This window comes from Oncorhynchus mykiss, chromosome 7 (assembly GCF_013265735.2).
Source record: "Oncorhynchus mykiss isolate Arlee chromosome 7, USDA_OmykA_1.1, whole genome shotgun sequence".
Lineage (NCBI taxonomy): Eukaryota > Metazoa > Chordata > Actinopteri > Salmoniformes > Salmonidae > Oncorhynchus > Oncorhynchus mykiss.
This window is the reverse complement of record NC_048571.1, coordinates 82,899,718-82,919,795: the sequence shown is the minus strand read 5'-3', so window position 1 is coordinate 82,919,795 and position 20,078 is coordinate 82,899,718. Positions and strand designations below refer to the sequence as shown.

Sequence of the window (20,078 nt, the reverse complement as noted above, 5' to 3'; positions counted from 1 at the left end):
TCAAATATTTTTAGCCAGATCCTAATTGGTATGTTGAAATGTATGTTCCTTTTGATGGCATAGAAGGCCCTTCTTGCCTTGTCTCTCAGATCGTTCACAGCTTTTTGGAAGTTACCTGTGGTGCTGATGTTTAGGCCAAGGTAGGTATAGTTTTTTGTGTGCTCTAGGGCAAAGGTGTCTAGATGGAATTTGTATTTGTGGTCCTGGCGACTGGACCTTTTTTGGAACACCATTAATTTGGTCTTACTGAGATTTACTGTCAGGGCCCAGGTCTGACAGAATATGTGCAGAATGTCTAGGTGCTGCTGTAGGCCCTCCTTGGTTGGTGACAGAAGCACCAGATCATCAGCAAACAGTAGACATTTGACTTCAGATTCTAGCAGGGTGAGGCCGGGTGCTGCAGACTTTTCTAGTGCCCGCGCCAATTCGTTGATATATATGTAGAAGAGGGTGGGGCTTAAGCTGTGTCCCTGTCTCACCCCACGACCCTGTGTGAAGAAATGTGTGTGTTTTTTGCCAATTTTAACCGCACACTTGTTGTTTGTGTACATGGATTTTATCATGTCGTATGTTTTACCCCCAACACCACTTTCCATCAATTTGTATAGCAGACCCTCATGCCAAATTGAGTCAAAGGCTTTTTTGAAATCAGCAAAGCATGAGAAGACTTTGCCTTTGTTTTGGTTTGTTTGGTTGTCAATTAGGGTGTGCAGCGTGAATACATGGTCTGTTGTACGGTAATTTGGTAAAAAGCCAATTTGACATTTGCTCAGTACATTGTTTTCGTTGAGGAAATGTACAAGTCTGCTATTAATGATAATGCAGAGGATTTTCCCAATGTTACTGTTGACGCATATTCCACGGTAGTTATTGGGGTCAAATTTGTCTCCACTTTTGTGGATTGGGGTGATCAGTCCTTGGTTCCAAATATTGGGGAAGATGCCAGAGCTAAGGATGATGTTAAAGAGTTTTAGTATTGCCAATTGGAATTTGTTGTCTGTATATTTGATCATTTCATTAAGGATACCATTAACACCACAGGCCTTTTTGGGTTGGAGGGTTTTTATTTTGTCCTGTAACTCGTTCAAGGTAATTGGAGAATCCAGTGGGTTCTGGTAGTCTTTAATAGTTGATTCTAAGATTTGTATTTGATCATGTATATGTTTTTGCTCTTTATTCTTTGTTATAGAGCCAAAAAGATTGGAGAAGTGGTTTACCCATAAATCTCAATTTTGGATAGATAATTATTTGTGTTGTTGTTTGTTTAGTGTTTTCCAATTTTCCCAGAAGTGGTTAGAGTCTATGGATTCTTCAATTACATTAAGCTGATTTCTGACGTGCTGTTCCTTCTTTTTCCGTAGTGTATTTCTGTATTGTTTTAGTGATTCACCTTAGTGAAGTTATAGACTCAGGTTTTCCGGGTCTCTATGTTTTTGGTTGGACAGGTTTCTCAATTTCTTTCTTAGATTTTTGCATTCTTCATCAAACCATTTGTCATTGTTGTTCATTTTCTTCGGTTTTCTATTTGAGATTTTTAGATTTGATAGGGAAGCTGAGAGGTCAAATATACTGTTAAGATTTTCTACTGCCAAGTTTACTCCTTCACTATTACAGTGGAACGTTTTACCCAGGAAATTGTCTAAAAGGGATTCAATTTGTTGTTGCCTAATTGTTTTTTGGTAGGTTTCCAAACTGCCTTCCTTCCATCTATAGCATTTCTTAATGTTACTCAGTTCCTTTGGGTTTGATGCCTCGTGATTGAGTATTGCTCTGTTCAAGTAGACTGTGATTTTGATGTGGTCTGATAGGGATGTCAGTGGGCTGACTGTGAACGCTCTGAGAGACTCTGGGTTGAGGTCAGTGATAAAGTAGTCTACAGTACTACTGCCAAGAGATGAGCTATAGGTGTACCTACCATAGGAGTCCCCTCGAAGCCTACCATTGACTATGTACATACCCAGCGTGCGACAGAGCTGCAGGAGTTGTGACCCGTTTTTGTTTGTTATGTTGTCATAGTTGTGCCTAGGGGAGCATATGTGAGAGGGAATGCTGTCACCTGCAGGCAGGTGTTTGTCCCCCTGTCTCTTTGTGTCTGTCTCTCTCTCTCTCTCTCTCTCTCTGCCTGTCTGTCTGTCCGTCTGTGTCTGTCTGTCTGTCTGTCTGTCTGTCTGTCTGTCCCTCTGTGTCTGTCTTTGTCTGTCTGTCTCTCTGTGTCTGTCTCTCTCTCTCTTTCTATCTGTCTGTCACAATCAAAGTGAAAAGGCCAGACAGGAAGCTCTCCCTCTCTTTCTAACTTGCTCAATTAGTTAAGGTACAGGTTAGTTGACATTCAGGTAAATTGACATTCAGGTAAATTGACATTCAGGTAAATTGACATTCAGGTTAGTTGACATTCAGGTTAGTTGACATTCAGGTTAGTTGACATTCAGGTGTGCTAGCTGTTAAATAGAGGAGGGTTGCAGTACAGTACTCTCATCCACATACAGAACAGTTTCGTGAAATCAAGGGTTTGTTGTGTTACAGTACATATCAAGTCTTTGAATGATTTCTGAGGATGTTGCTGCTAGGTCAATTCAATAGACCTTGATCAGTGAGCTGACTGAGATAAGTGTAACATTCATTTATATGCTGTTAGTGTGGTTTAAAATGCTGTTAGTTTAAAATGCTGTTAGTGTGGTATTCATTAAACATCCGGTAGGGATTTTCTCCTGCTGTCTCTTTCTCTCTCTCCCTCTCTCCCTCTCTCCCTCTCTCTCTCTCTCTCTCTCTCTCTCTCTCTCTCTCTCTCTCTCTCTCTCTCTCTCTCTCTCTCTCTGTCTCTCTCTCTGTCTCTCTCTCTCTCTCTCTGTCTCTCTCTCTCTCTCTCTCTCTCTCTCTCTCCCTCTCTCACCCTCTGTCTCACAAATACTAATAGAAATCTAGTAAGAATCTCCTCTCTCCACCCCACTGTTCTTTCATCCCTTCACAATGAGGACAGAGTTGTCATAGTAACCCTAGGGGGGCCTGGAGCACTGCTCTAGCTCAGGTGTGTGATGTAGAGCATGTTACTGTGATGAAGAGCAGGATATAAGGATGTAGAACCCTTTACTGTGATGAAGAGCAGGATATAAGGATGTAGAACACTTTACTGTGATGAAGAGCAGGATATAGTGATGTAGAACATGTTACTGTGATGAAGAGCAGGATATAAGGATGTAGAACACTTTACTGTGATGAAGAGCAGGATATAGTGATGTAGAACACTTTACTGTGATGAAGAGCAGGATATAAGGATGTAGAACACTTTACTGTGATGAAGAGCAGGATATAAGGATGTAGAACACTTTACGGTGATGAAGAGCACACTCTAGTGATGTAGAATATGTTACTGTGATGAAGAGCACATTTAGTCTGTAATTCATAAGGAGTTCCATTCAGCTGTGTCTCTTTCCTTCCTGGTTTTTGCTATGAACAGATCAGCACAGTGTATGTCTGATTCTCCCCTAGAAATAAACCAACTCTGTGTAATCGTTGGTGTTCTGTAACTCTTAAACACACACAGAGGACAGAGCAATGGAATAAGAAAAAAACACAAGAAGAGCCAGTACCAACCGCCTACTGCTAACCAAACATTTGGCAGAGTGAGAAGAAGAGCCAATATCAACTAAGCTACCCAAACATGAAATCTTCCTCTGAAGACATAAAAAGAATATTGATTCTACTGTTACAAAAATATATGCCTGCTCATTCGTTCTAAACAACCGATTAGTATACCTTCATTGCCGTTTCATCTCTCTCAGCTGAGAAAGTGTACATAATTCTACGATCCAATTCTGCTTAACGCTTAGAATCAAGCAATGTATCAGACTTTCATTATATAGTCTGTTCATGTGGAGATTGAGACCTAAGCCAAAAAAACTCATTTCCATACCAGCATACCACTAAGAATGAGACAGAGACAGAGACAGAGACAGAGACAGAGACAGAGACAGAGACAGAGACAGAGATAGAGACAGAGACAGAGACAGAGACTGAGACTGAAACTGAGACTGAGACTGAGAGAAATATGCCCAACCCCTTGATAATTTATACTCACATTGTATTTGGAGAGAACATTGCACATTGGGAGAGTAGGCCTAAGTAAAGGAACCGTAATAGTGGTTCAGTTCATGTAGCCTCTAGCGTCACGTGATGGCCAGGCCATTTACATGTTAAATTCTACCGAAGTCCTGCTAGGGCTAATTGATGTGTGCAATGTTGGGGCCATGATTTAGGATTATATTTATTACCTAAATTAAGGCAAGAGTCAGAGTGAGAGTCAGAGTGAGAGTCAGAGTGGGAGTGAGAGTGAGAGTCAGAGTCAGAGTGAGAGTCAGAGTGAGAGTCAGAGTGAGAGTCAGAGTCAGAGTGGGAGTGAGATTGAGAGTGAGAGTTGGAGTCAGAATGAGAGTGAGAGTCAGAGTAAGAGTGAGAGTGAGAGTCACAGTCAGAGTGGGAGTGAGAGTCAGAGTCAGAGTCAGAGTCTGAGTGAGAGTCAGAGTCTGAGTGAGAGTCAGAGTCAGAGTGAGAGTCAGAGTCAGAGTCAGAGTGAGAGTGAGCGTGGGAATGAAAAGTCTGTCTCTGTGTGAGAGAGACTATTTCTAACTATGGGACATAAAGCCTTGGTCCTGTGAGCCCTCTAATGCAGGGTATTATTTGAGTCTAGGAACAGGGCTATCAGAACATACTGTAGAGATTATTAGCCTGAGTTTACCTGGCCAGGTCACAGGCCACTGATCAAACATACTGTAGAGATTATTAGCCTGAGTTTACCTGGCCAGGTCACAGGCCACTGGTCAAACATACTGTAGAGATTATTAGCCTGAGTTTACCTGGCCAGGTCACAGGCCACTGGTCAAACATACTGTAGAGATTATTAGCCTGAGTTTACCTGGCCAGGTCACAGGCCACTGGTCAAACATACTGTAGAGATTATTAGCCTGAGTTTACCTGGCCAGGTCACAGGCCACTGGTCAGACATAGAGATTAGTAGCCTGAGTTTTTCTGGCCAGGTCACAGCCACTGGTCAGACATAGAGATTAGTAGCCTGAGTTTTTCTGGCCAGGTCACAGCCACTGGTCAGACATAGAGATTAGTAGCCTGAGTTTTTCAGGCCAGGTCACAGCCACTGGTCAGACATAGAGATTAGTAGCCTGAGTTTTTCTGGCCAGGTCACAGGGCCTTAGCCAAGAGAGTCACAATCTACATCTAAAGGAACATAAAATAGAGGGAGAGACATAATGTCATTTCTAAAGGTGAATAGATCTGACCAACAGGGTAAATATTGTATGTGATCTATATGGGAATCGATAGAGACAGCAGAAAGAGATTGAGCGCTAACCTTTCCCTGATTTGGATCGTTGACGTGTAAACTCTCCGATGGTTATATTGATTACATGTTTGTATAGGAGGTTTGTGTACAGGGATGTGGAGTATGTTACTAGTCACCACTCATCTTGACCAACGTTTAACCAACCCCTGGTTGTATAGCTCCAGAGAGCAGTCGTACAACACCAGGTCTTGACTATATGATGTTAAGGTATAGTGTACTGCGACGTTTATTCAGGGTTCATTAATGTCGCTTTAGCTTGCTTTCTTTTGTTTTAATTGACGAGTGACACTTGAATAGTGAATCCAAAACACTTCATGTTTGTTTCCTCCAGGACCTCACAACTCTGGTAGCCAATGGCACGGTCACCAGCAAGCCCCCCGTCACCCTACGTTTGGTCATTCCTGCCAGCCAATGCGGTTCTCTCATCGGGAAGGGCGGCTCCAAGATCAAGGAGATCAGAGAGGTGAGTGTGGCTCTGTCTCACTTGCTTAAACATCTGTCCTCTCCTTTCTAAACATCTGTCCTCTCCTTTATAAACATCTGTCCTCTCCTCCTCTCCTTTATAAACATCTGTCCTCTCCTCCTCTCCTTTATAAACATCTGTCCTCTCCTCCTCTCCTTTATAAACATCTGTCCTCTCCTCCTCTCCTTTATAAACATCTGTCCTCTCCTCCTCTCCTTTATAAACATCTGTCCTCTCCTCCTCTCCTTTATAAACATCTGTCCTCTCCTCCTCTCCTTTATAAACATCTGTCCTCTCCTTTAAAAACATCTGTCCTCTCCTTTATAAACATCTGTCCTCTCCTCCTCTCCTTTCTAAACATCTGTCCTCTCCTCCTCTCCTTTATAAACATCTGTCCTCTCCTCCTCTCCTTTCTAAACATCTGTCCTCTCCTTTAAAAACATCTGTCCTCTCCTTTATAAACATCTGTCCTCTCCTTTATAAACATCTGTCCTCTCCTCCTCTCCTTTATAAACGTCTGTCCTCTCCTCCTCCCCTTTCTAAACATCTGTCCTCTCCTCCTCTCCTTTCTAAACAACTGTCCTCTCCTCCTCTCCTTTATAAACATCTGTCCTCTCCTCCTCCCCTTTCTAAACATCTGTCCTCTCCTCCTCTCCTTTATAAACATCTGTCCTCTCCTCCTCTCCTTTATAAACATCTGTCCTCTCCTTTATAAACATCTGTCCTCTCCTCCTCTCCTTTATAAACATCTGTCCTCTCCTTTATAAACATCTTTCCTCTCCTCCTCTCCTTTCTAAACATCTGTCCTCTCCTCCTCTCCTTTATAAACATCTGTCCTCTCCTCCTCCCCTTTCTTAACATCTGTCCTCTCCTCCTCTCCTTTATAAACATCTGTCCTCTCCTCCTCCCCTTTCTTAACATCTGTCCTCTCCTCCTCTCCTTTCTAAACATCTGTCCTCTCCTTCTCCCCTTTCTAAACATATGTCCTCTCCTCCTCTCCTTTATAAACATCTGTCCTCTCCTCCTCCCCTTTCTAAACATCTGTTCTCCCCTTTCTAAACATATGTCCTCTCCTCCTCTCCTTTCTAAACATCTGTCCTCTCCTTTAAAAACATCTGTCAATCTCCTTTATAAACATCTGTCCTCTCCTTTATAAACATCTGTCCTCTCCTCCTCTCCTTTATAAACATCTGTCCTCTCCTCCTCCCCTTTCTAAACATCTGTCCTCTCCTCCTCTCCTTTCTAAACAACTGTCCTCTCCTCCTCTCCTTTATAAACATCTGTCCTCTCCTCCTCCCCTTTCTAAACATCTGTCCTCTCCTCCCCTCCTTTATAAACATCTGTCCTCTCCTCCTCTCCTTTATAAACATCTGTCCTCTCCTTTATAAACATCTGTCCTCTCCTCCTCTCCTTTATAAACATCTGTCCTCTCCTTTATAAACATATTTCCTCTCCTCCTCTCCTTTCTAAACATCTGTCCTCTCCTCCTCTCCTTTATAAACATCTGTCCTCTCCTGCTCTCCTTTATAAACATCTGTCCTCTCCTCCTCCCCTTTCTAAACATCTGTCCTCTCCTCCCCTCCTTTATAAACATCTGTCCTCTCCTCCTCTCCTTTATAAACATCTGTCCTCTCCTTTATAAACATCTGTCCTCTCCTCCTCTCCTTTATAAACATCTGTCCTCTCCTTTATAAACATCTTTCCTCTCCTCCTCTCCTTTCTAAACATCTGTCTTCTCCTCCTCTCCTTTATAAACATCTGTCCTCTCCTCCTCCCCTTTCTAAACATCTGTTCTCCCCTTTCTAAACATATGTCCTCTCCTCCTCTCCTTTCTAAACATCTGTCCTCTCCTCCTCTCCTTTCTAAACATCTGTCCTCTCCTCCTCTCCTTTCTAAACATCTGTCCTTTCCTTTCTAAACATCTGTCCTCTCCTCCTCTCCTTTCTAAACATTTGTCCTCTCCTCCTCTCCTTTCTAAACATCTGTCCTCTCCTCCTCTCCTTTCTAAACATCTGAACTGAAACCAATATGGTGGATTAGTTGTTGATCTTACAGCTCAGTGTAATGAAGTAGAGGTGGTTAGAGAGAGTCAGAGGCTGTTTGGAGTCCCATTTATATTGTATACTTTATTATGTATATGTTGTGTACATCAACAAAATGGCCATTGATCAATCAATCAATCAACTGTATTTCATAAAGCCTTTTTAGCAGTTTACACAAAGAGTGCTTTTAGAGAAACCTAGCCAAAACCCCCAAAAAGAGCAAGCAATGCAGAGGCAGAAGCACAGTGGCTAGGAAAAACTAGAAGGTAAGAACCTAGGAAGAAACCTAGAGAGGAATCAGGCTCAGAGAAGGTTGACCAGTCCTCTTCTGGCTATTTCACACATCATGTTTCCCATTGTCATCTTAAACAGACCACGGGGGCACAAGTACAGGTAGCGGGAGACCTCCTTCCCAACTCCACTGAGAGAGGTGTGACGATATCCGGGACCCAAGACGCCATCATCCAATGTGTCAAGCTCATCTGCACTGTCATTCTCGAGGTGGTGTACACTTCCTCATCGCCCTGATCCCTGACCCCTGACCCCTTTTACTACTTGTGAACTTTTATTGACAGATTAGACCACAGGTCGTGAAAGCACGGTTGTTTGTTTGTAACGTGCAGATCACTAGATTGCCCCGAAAAGGATCCTGGTATTACCAGCCACAGACACGGAGGAACCAGACAGATCAATGTATCATAATTGATTTAAGCAAATGTATAAAATTTTCAATATCAAAGGATTTATGTTCAAAAATGAACAAATAGGAGAAACTTAATAGTAATGAATTGATAAGCCTATAATCAATACTCTGTCAGATCTCCAGTAGTACGGAACAAATATTTCCATTTGAAAATAAATACAATCAATCAATGTTTTCGAAGTGAAGATATTTCTACATTTCAAAAAAATCGATACCCTCTCAATCTTGAGAACTATCCCGCCGCAGCCAGAAGACTCTACTTAAAGAGGATGAGCCTGAATGCCAAAAAAACAGAAGAATCTGAGGATTTAACAACTCATTGTTATTCCAGGCACCTTAATCTCTGCTGGAGAAAACACTGACCCTATCCAAGCATGCGCTTTCATGTAATTGTGGAATCAAAGCATTTCAGAGATGCGTCTACTTTCTCTGAATACTGTTTTTGTTTTGTCCTTATCTAGTCATCTGAAATCCACCATATTGATAGTTTTTTGGTCCCCAGATCTGGATTCAAATACTATTTGAAATCATTTCAAACGCTGTTTCCCCACCAGGTAGTACGGCCAGAATGAAAGAAATGTTCAAAAGAAATGTAAAACATTTCGAATAATATTTGAACCCATGTCTGTTGGCCCCAACCTTCTGCAACTCATCTGTCCTAAGGCTATACTACCATTGTTTTATTGTGCTGCGATGTTTAGTAAAAAACATTATTGTCTTTATGCTCTTTGCTTTCTCCTCCTGTATCCAGTCACCTCCGAAGGGGGCCACTGTTCCATATCGACCCAGCCCCTCCCCAGGAACAGTCATGATCTCCGGGAACCAGGTGGGAATCAGACAAGACAACAAGACAACACAGTACAACACAACAACAACATAATACAACAACACAACACATCAACACAACACAACACAAAAACACAACACAACAACAACACAATAGAACACAATCACACAACAACAACACAATAGAACACAACAACAACACAATAGAACACAATCACACAACAACAACACAATAGACCACAACAACAACACAATAGAACACAATCACACAACAACAACACAATAGAACACAACAACAACACAATAGAACACAACAACACAACAACAACACAGTAGAACACAACAACACAACAACAGCACAATAGAACACAACAACACAACAACAACACAATAGAACACAACAACACAACAACACAATAGAACACAACAACACAACAACACAATAGAACACAACAACACAACAACAACACAATAGAACACAACACAACAACACAACAACATAATAGAACACAACAACACAATAGAACAACAAAACAACACAAAACAACACAACACAACAACACAATACAACAACACAACAGAACAACACAATACAACACAGCAACACAACAGAACAATAACTATTCTGTGTAATCAAGACAATGATGATGTATATATTGCCAACAAGGCCACATAATGTCATTACAGGTGGACTGTGCACCAACATGGTTTATGATATAAATAGTCAAACACTAAGCAGAACTCTGAACACCTGGGACATGTTCTGGGGGCACAAAACATTGAAACTGGAGGGGGGGGGGGGGGGGGGGGGGCAGTACTTGAAATTATCCAACATGAACACTTGCTAGCTCCAATGAATTTCCAACACAACAATAACAACACGATAACACAATAACACAATAACACAACACAACAACACAACAATAACAACAACACAACAACACAATAACACAATAACAACAACACAACAACACAGCACAACAACACAACAATAACAACAACACGATAACACAATAACACAATAACACAATGACACAACAATAACAACAACACAACAACACAACAATAACAACAACACAACAACACGATAACACAATAACACAACACAACAACACAACAATAACATCAACACAACAACACGATAACACAACAACATGATAACACAACATAATAACACAGCAAAACAACACAATAATACAACACAACAACACGATAACACGATAACACAATAACACAGCACAACAACACAACAATACAGCACAACAACACAACAATGCAACAACAAAACACAACAATAGCACAATAACTCAGCACAACAACGCAATAACACAGCACAACAACACAACAATGCAACAACACAACAACACAACCACAAAATAACACGGCACAACAACAACACAACAAAACAACAACATAATAACACAATAATACAGCACAACAACACAACAATGTAACAACACAACAACAGAACAACACAGCACAACAATGCAACAACACAACAATGCAACAACACAACAACATAATAACACAGCACAACAACAACACAACAACACAGCAAAACAAAACAAAAATGAAATGGTCTGACAGAGATATGGACATACTCGGTATACAAATCCCAGAAGAAAAAAATGATCTCACTCCAATAAATTTTTATAGAAAGTTAGAAAAAATAGATAAGATCTTGCTACCATGTAAAGAAAAATACCTGTCTATTTGTGGAAAAATCACCCTGATTAACTCTTTAGTCAAATCACAATTTACCTATTTGTTTATGCTTTTGCCTACACCGAGTGACCTGCTTTTTAAATTAAATGAACAACAAAGATTCAATTTTATTCAGAACGGCAAGCCAGACAAATGTAAAAGGGCCTATTTATATAATAAATATGAATTCGGGGGGCAGAAATTATTAAATATTAAAGCATTAGACCTCTCACTAAAGGCATCAGTCATACAAAAGTTATACATAAATCCAAACTGGTTCTCTAGTAAATTGGTAGGAATGTCTCATCCTATGTTCAAGAATGGCCTTGTTCCCATTATTCAGATTACACCTGCTCACTTTCGGTTGTTTGAAAAGGAAATAATCTCCAAAATATCTTTATTTTTTAAAAAAGCCTCAGAAAGTTGCTTGCAATTTCAGTTTAATCCACCTGAAAGGACGGAACAAATAATACAACACATATTGTGGTTAAACTCAAATATACTAATTGATTAAAAAAATATATATTTTTTGAGTAAATGTTTGAAAAAGGTATAATTTTTGTGAATTATATCATAAATAGGACTGGTGTAGTTATGTCACACATGTAGCTAACACAGACATATGGAAATGTCTGCTCTCCCCAAAATTACAACCGATTAATTGCAGCAGTACCACAAAAAATGGAAGAGACAAGTAGAAGGGGATAAAAGTAAGGAACTTGTATGGCGGCCCTGTATTAAAGAACATAAATGGTTAAAGAAAAGTGTGATAAATAAAAACAATTTACCAATTTCATTTAAGGACCAAAAAACTGACAGCTGTGCCATAAATTGCAAAATAGTTGGGAAGAGATTTTCGACGTACCCATTCCATGGCACATGGTTTATGAATTGATACGCAAAACAACGCCGGATTCAAAACTTTGAATTGTTCAATTTAATTTACTATTCAAAATTCTTGCCAATAGAATGGTATATATATGGCCGATACAATCTTCCCAGCTCTGCAGATTTTGCTGTGAGGGGGCAGAGTCATTAGATCATTTATTTTGGTATTGTCCATATGTAGCTCGTATTTGGTCACAGGTCCAGAAATGGCTGAAGAATTGCAACATTTGCCTAGAACTAACGCTGCAGATAGCAATACTGGGTGATTTGAAAAGCCGTAGTCAATCAATCAATAACATTAGAATTATCTTGGCAAAAATGTTTATTTTCAATTTACAATGTGTAGAAGCTTTGAGAATAGAAAGGTTCCGTACTTTTGTGAAGCATCACAGCACAGTTGAAAAATATATGGCATATGGAAATCCAAAATGGACGATGTTGAGAGATAGATGGGAGGGGTTGAATGGAGCTGAAGGGTGCGACTAATAACAAGATAACCAATGTAAAACATACGGGGGTCTATGAAACGTATGTAGTTTCAGAAATGTTGTGAAATAGCACAGTTACAAATAGAAATCAAACAGGATAGACATCGGAAATAGAGGAAGGACTAAAAACAAACAAAGTATAACTATTGTAAAAATAGATTATCTATAAAATGTGTATATGATTATAAACAGAAGGTAGAAGCTTAAGAATTTATTAGTTTACTCCAATTGGGGGAAGGGTGGTAGGGTTTGCAGGGAATAATAAAGGAACAAGACTTTTAAAGTATGTATATCTATATAGGTATGTGTATGTATATATCTGTATATGTATGCATACGTATATATAAATATATATATATTTACCCAAATATATATGGGGGATTGGAAATGATGCTCGCAATTAAATTAATAGAAGCAACAATCTTTCCGCAATATTAAGCTGATTTCACTTATAATTTATTTATTTTTTAATAAAACGACACATCACAATGGTCTGGGACCCAGGTGAGAATCAAACCCCACCCACTTGGTACAGACATCAATGTCTAGTTTACAAATTTACATTTGATTGAGTTGTCAACTAATGCAAAATCAAAGTGAAAACAACAAAAATGTGAACATGACATTGGATTGTGGTTAAAAGTTGGGTTAAATTAAATACAAAAATTCTCTAAATCTAATCATCAGAAAGAAAAACTGGATTTTGTTTGTTGAAATTAGGTGGAAACAATGTTGATTCAACCAGTTTGGTGCCCAGTGGACAAAACCACAGAAATATAACCTATTACTTTCTGCATTGCTTCTATGGGTGCTTTCAAGATGGCTGCCAGTCCACCCATTACGCCATCATTGACTTGAAGGGCGAAACTCGCTCTAGTGATTATATTTCTATGCTCAGGACCACATCACAACAACTACCTGAAACCCCTCACCTTTCACAATTTCACATCTAACCCTGATGTAGTGGTGGTCTAACCCTGATGTAGTGGTGGTCTAACCCTGATATAGTGGTGGTGGTCTAACCCTGATGTAGTGGTGGTCTAACCTTGATATAGTGGTGGTCTAACCCTGATGTAGTGGTGGTCTAACCCTGATATAGTGGTGGTGGTCTAACCCTGATGTAGTGGTGGTGGTCTAACCCTGATGTAGTGGTGGTGGTCTAACCCTGATGTAGTGGTGGTGGTCTAACCCTGATATAGTGGTGGTGGTCTAACCCTGATGTAGTGGTGGTGGTCTAACCCTGATGTAGTGGTGGTCTAACCCTGATGTAGTGGTGGTGGTCTAACCCTGATATAGTGGTGGTGGTCTAACCCTGATATAGTGGTGTTAGTCTAACCCTGATATAGTGGTGGTAGTCTAACCCTGATATAGTGGTGGTGGTCTAACCCTGATATAGTGGTGGTAGTCTAACCCTGATATAGTGGTGGTGGTCTAACCCTGATGTGGTGGTGGTCTAACCCTGATATAGTGGTGGTAGTCTAACCCTGATATAGTGGTGGTAGTCTAACCCTGATATAGTGGTGGTGGTCTAACCCTGATATAGTGGTGGTAGTCTAACCCTGATATAGTGGTGGTGGTCTAACCCTGATATAGTGGTGGTAGTCTAACCCTGATATAGTGGTGGTGGTCTAACCCTGATATAGTGGTGGTAGTCTAACCCTGATATAGTGGTGGTAGTCTAACCCTGATATAGTGGTGGTGGTCTAACCCTGATATAGTGGTGGTAGTCTAACCCTGATGTAGTGGTGGTGGTCTAACCCTGATATAGTGGTGGTAGTCTAACCCTGATGTAGTGGTGGTGGTCTAACCCTGATGTAGTGGTGGTCTAACCCTGATATAGTGGTGGTAGTCTAACCCTGATATAGTGGTGGTGGTCTAACCCTGATATAGTGGTGGTAGTCTAACCCTGATATAGTGGTGGTGGTCTAATCCTGATGTAGTGGTGGTGGTCTAACCCTGATGTAGTGGTGGTCTTACCCTGATATAGTGGTGGTAGTCTAACCCTGATATAGTGGTGGTCTTACCCTGATATAGTGGTGGTGGTCTAACCCTGATGTAGTGGTGGTCTTACCCTGATATAGTGGTGGTGGTCTAACCCTGATGTAGTGGTGGTCTAACCCTGATATAGTGGTGGTGGTCTAACCCTGATGTAGTGGTGGTGGTCTAACCCTGATATAGTGGTGGTAGTCTAACCCTGATATAGTGGTGGTCTTACCCTGATATAGTGGTGGTGGTCTAACCCTGATGTAGTGGTGGTCTTACCCTGATATAGTGGTGGTGGTCTAACCCTGATGTAGTGGTGGTCTAACCCTGATATAGTGGTGGTGGTCTAACCCTGATGTAGTGGTGGTGGTCTAACCCTGATATAGTGGTGGTGGTCTAACCCTGATATAGTGGTGGTGGTCTAATCCTGATGTAGTGGTGGTGGTCTAACCCTGATGTAGTGGTGGTCTAACCCTGATGTAGTGGTGGTGGTCTAACCCTGATATAGTGGTGGTCTAACCCTGATGTAGTGGTGGTCTAACCCTGATATAGTGGTGTTGGTCTAACCCTGATATAGTGGTGGTCTAACCCTGATGTAGTGGTGGTCTAACCCTGATATAGTGGTGGTCTAACCCTGATATAGTGGTGGTCTAACCCTGATATAGTGTTGGTCTAACCCTGATATAGTGGTGGTCTAACCCTGATATAGTGGTGGTGGTCTAACCCTGATATAGTGGTGGTCTAACCCTGATGTAGTGGTGGTGGTCTAACCCTGATGTAGTGGTGGTGGTCTAACCCTGATATAGTGGTGGTGGTCTAACCCTGATAGAGTGGTGGTCTAACCCTGATATAGTGGTGGTGGTCTATCCCTGATGTAGTGGTGGTTTAACCCTGATGTAGTGGTGGTCTATCCCTGATGTAGTGGTGGTCTAACCCTGATATAGTGGTGGTGGTCTAACCCTGATATAGTGGTGGTCTAACCCTGATGTAGTGGTGGTGGTCTAACCCTGATGTAGTGGTGGTCTAACCCTGATGTAGTGGTGGTGGTCTAACCCTGATATAGTGGTGGTCTAACCCTGATGTAGTGGTGGTGGTCTAACCCTGATATAGTGGTGGTGGTCTAACCCTGATATAGTGGTGGTCTAACCCTGATGTAGTGGTGGTGGTCTAACCCTGATGTAGTGGTGGTGGTCTAACCCTGATGTAGTGGTGGTCTAACCCTGATATAGTGGTGGTGGTCTAACCCTGATGTAGTGGTGGTGGTCTAACCCTGATGTAGTGGTGGTCTAACCCTGATGTAGTGGTGGTGGTCTAACCCTGATATAGTGGTGGTCTAACCCTGATGTAGTGGTGGTGGTCTAACCCTGATATAGTGGTGGTGGTCTAACCCTGATATAGTGGTGGTCTAACCCTGATGTAGTGGTGGTCTAACCCTGATATAGTGGTGGTAGTCTAACCCTGATGTAGTGGTGGTGGTCTAACCCTGATATAGTGGTGGTGGTCTAACCCTGATATAGTGGTGGTCTAACCCTGATGTGGTGGTGGTCTAACCCTGATATAGTGGTGGTGGTCTAACCCTGATGTAGTGGTGGTGGTCTAACCCTGATATAGTGGTGGTGGTCTAACCCTGATATAGTGGTGGTCTAACCCTGATGTAGTGGTGGTCTAACCCTGATATAGTGGTGGTGGTCTAACCCTGATGTAGTGGTGGTGGTCTAACCCTGATATAGTGGTGGTCTAACCCTGATGTAGTGGTGGTCTAACCCTGATGTAGTGGTGGTCTAACCCTGATATAGTGGTGGTGGTCTAACCCTGATGTAGTGGTGGTGGTCTAACCCTGATATAGTGGTGGTCTAACCCTGATATAGTGGTGGTCTAACCCTGATGTAGTGGTGGTCTAACCCTGATATAGTGGTGGTGGTCTAACCCTGATGTAGTGGTGGTGGTCTAACCCTGATATAGTGGTGGTCTAACCCTGATGTAGTGGTGGTCTAACCCTGATATAGTGGTGGTGGTCTAACCCTGATGTAGTGGTGGTGGTCTAACCCTGATATAGTGGTGGTGGTCTAACCCTGATATAGTGGTGGTCTAACCCTGATGTAGTGGTGGTGGTCTAACCCTGATATAGTGGTGGTGGTCTAATCCTGATGTAGTGGTGGTAGTCTAACCCTGATATAGTGGTGGTGGTCTAACCCTGATGTAGTGGTGGTGGTCTAACCCTGATATAGTGGTGGTGGTCTAACCCTGATATAGTGGTGGTCTAACCCTGATATAGTGGTGGTCTAACCCTGATATAGTGGTGGTCTAACCCTGATATAGTGGTGGTGGTCTAACCCTGATATAGTGGTGGTCTAACCCTGATGTAGTGGTGGTCTAACCCTGATATAGTGGTGGTGGTCTAACCCTGATGTAGTGGTGGTCTAACCCTGATATAGTGGTGGTCTAACCCTGATGTAGTGGTGGTCTAACCCTGATATAGTGGTGGTGGTCTAACCCTGATGTAGTGGTGGTGGTCTAACCCTGATATAGTGGTGGTGGTCTAACCCTGATGTAGTGGTGGTGGTCTAACCCTGATATAGATGACGATAGTGTCACTTTGCTCTGCATTGTTTTATTTATGGTTTATTTTACTGAGGTGAGTCTGACTCCTGGTCTGTCTGTGTCTGAAGGTGTTCGAGGCGTCTGAGTACGGGTCACACCCCCTCTTCCAATTGGCCCAGGGAGGGCTGGATCTACAACAAGTAAGTATGCATTAGTGGATGAGGCCCTGACGATGACGATGACTTGTGAATATAGCACCACTACCAGAGTGTGGACGTGGAAGTAATTACACTGTTGTATACATCGAATCCATTTAGAAACCTTGTGCCAGGTAGACAGTCAGTCTACACACCTTGTAGTGTGTGTACGGGTGTGTACGGGTGTGCATGGGTGTGTATGGGTGTGTATGGGTGTGTATGGGTGTGTATGGGTGTGTACGGGTGTGTATGGGTGTGTACGGGTGTGTACGGGTGTGTATGGGTGTGTATGGGTGTGTACGGGTGTGCATGGGTGTGTATGGGTGTATACGGGACCAGAGATACAAAAGTGGAGAGGAAAGAGGAAGTAAAACGGAGCCATGGAAGGAGCTGATGATGTGTTGTCAAGTCAGGCTCCACTCCCCCCAATCCAGTCTGTCTGTCTGTCTGTCTGTCTGTCTGTCTGTCTGTCTGTCTGTCTGTCTGTCTGTCTGTCTGTCTGTCTGTCTGTCTGTCTGTCTGTCTGTCTGTCTGTCTGTATGTCTCTGTCTGTCTGTCTGTCTGTCTGTCTGTCTGTCTGTCTGTCTGTCTGTCTGTCTGTCTACCCCCTGTCTTTCACAGTAAAACAAGGCCAGGTCTTCCCTGTGTGTATTCCAACACCAGTGTCCTCTGTTGGCTGCTGTTGGCCTTATCACTGTGGGGATGGACAGGAAAGGCATGTGATACAGAGAGAGAGGTAGTGAGAGACAAAAAAAGAGAGGTGGGGAGAAAGTGGCTAGGGGAGAGGGAAAGGGGGGGTAGAGGGAAAGAGAGAGGAGAGAGAGAGACAGAGATAGAGAGACAGAATGATAGAGAGAATGATAGAGAGAGAGAGACAGAGAGAGAGAGAAAGAGAAAGAGAGAGAGCCAGAGATAGAGAGAATGATAGAGAGAGAGAGACAGAGAGAGAGAGAAAGAGAAAGAGAGAGAGACATAGAGAGAAACTGAGAGCCCCTAACCATAGCCAGAGTGTTGTGTATATGATGGGTGTTAGCTGCAGGCTGGACTGGAGCTTTGGGAGCATCCTCAGAATGGAGTGGAGATCAGTGTTGCTTGTTTGGCTATCATAATCCTAGCAGCTAGCGCTAATGAAGACTCTGCTTGGGAGAGGAGAGGAGAGGAGAGGAGAGGAGAGGCGAGGCGAGGCGAGGAGAGAAAGGAAGAGATGGGAAAGATTAGGGGAGAGGAGAGGTACGGGGGAGAGGAGAAGTGCGGGGGAAAGGAGAGGGTGGTGGAGGGAGATTACGCCATGTTAAGTGGTTCGGCAAGGCGATTAATGCTTTTATACATTATTTACGAGCATGCAGAGCAGAGTACAGACAGAAGGAGGAGAGGAGGAGGAAGGAGGAGGAGAGGAGGAAGGAGGAAGGAGGGAGGAGAGAGAAATAATAAAGTAAATAATCAATGTAATTTAGACGAAGGAGCCCCACACGCACGCACTTACAAACACACACACTGCAGTACATGTTGCAGGGAAATGGAATCCCTGTTGAGACGAAACACACACACTAGTCTAACGTCCCTGGTGTCCCTCCCACCTTTAGTAGAGGTCCTGCACTAGAACTGTTCAACTAAACAGATTCACAACTTTCTCATAAAGTCTATTGCTCTTATTAGCCTAAACAATAACCCACTTCCTGTTCCTGTACTAGCCTAAACAGTAAACCACTTCCTGTTCCTGTACTAGCCTAAACAGTAACCCACTTCATGTTCCTGTACTAGCCTAAACAGTAAACCACTTCCTGTTCCCATACTAGCCTAAACAGTAAACCACTTCCTGTTCCTGTACTAGCCTAAACAGTAAACCACTTCCTGTACTAGCCTAAACAGTAAACCACTTCCTGTTCCTGTACTAGCCTAAACAGTAAACCCCTTCCTGTACTAGCCTAAAAAGTAACCCACTTCCTGTTCCTGTACGGGCCTAAACAGTAACCCACTTCCTGTTCCCGTACTAGACTAAACAGTAAACCACTTCCAGTTCCTGTACTAGCCTAAACAGTAAACCACTTCCTGTTCCTGTACTAGCCTAAACAGTAACCCACTTCATGTTCCTGTACTAGCCTAAACAGTAAACCACTTCCTGTTCCTGTACTAGCCTAAACAGTAAACCACTTCCTGTTCCTGTACTAGCCTAAACAGTTACCCACTTCCTGTTCCTGTACTAGCCTAAACAGTAACCCACTTCCTGTTCCTGTACTAGCCTAAACAGTAACCTACTTCCTGTTCCTGTACTAGCCTAAACAGTAACCAACTTCCTGTTCCTGTACTAGCCTAAACAGTAAACCACTTCCTGTTCCTGTACTAGCCTAAACAGTTACCCACTTCCTGTTCCTGTACTAGCCTAAACAGCAAACCACCTCCTGTTCCTGTACTAGCCTAAACAGCAAACCACCTCCTGTTCCTGTACTAGCCTCTCCTCCTCCTTCACGTTCCTGTACAAGGGATAATTTAGAGAGTCAGACAGAGTTAGAGCTGCTCGTGCTTCTGCTGTGCACGGGGTTAAAATCCTAAACAGTCTTATATAAGGAGGCCAGTGGGAGCAACACACACACACACACACACACACACACACACACACACACACACACACACACACACACACACACACACATACACACACACACACACAAACACACACACACACACACACAGACACACACACAGAAACACACGCACACAGGTCTTTCTCTCCCTCAGCAGCATGTCTCACTACCGATTGATCCAACCACTCGTTGTCTTTGATGCTGAGAGTAAAATCGCAGTTATTCCTAAACTTGTCTCAGACGAACTACAACATGTCTCCCTTGAAGAACAGTTAGTTTAAACTCAATGACATTTACCCGGTAAAATAACAACTTCAACATTTCACTTCATTGTTTTTTTTTGTTTTTCTT

The 20,078-nt window shown here is 42.5% G+C and overlaps 1 protein-coding gene across 7 annotated transcripts in view; it reads left to right on the top strand.

Moving 5' to 3' along the window:
- The window catches only part of LOC110525201 (poly(rC)-binding protein 3), a 166,265-nt gene that overhangs the window by 119,178 nt on the left and 27,009 nt on the right, over positions 1-20,078 (top strand). For 6 of the 7 annotated variants that reach the window (XM_036984232.1, XM_036984231.1, XM_036984234.1 and 3 more), the window contains exons 6-9: positions 5,682-5,813; positions 8,228-8,356; positions 9,310-9,384; positions 17,077-17,148. In XM_036984232.1, the coding sequence (XP_036840127.1) occupies positions 5,682-5,813; positions 8,228-8,356; positions 9,310-9,384; positions 17,077-17,148 (408 nt within the window). The remainder of the gene's footprint in view (positions 1-5,681; positions 5,814-8,227; positions 8,357-9,309; positions 9,385-17,076; positions 17,149-20,078) is intronic. The other variant, XM_036984235.1, reaches the window with a different exon arrangement.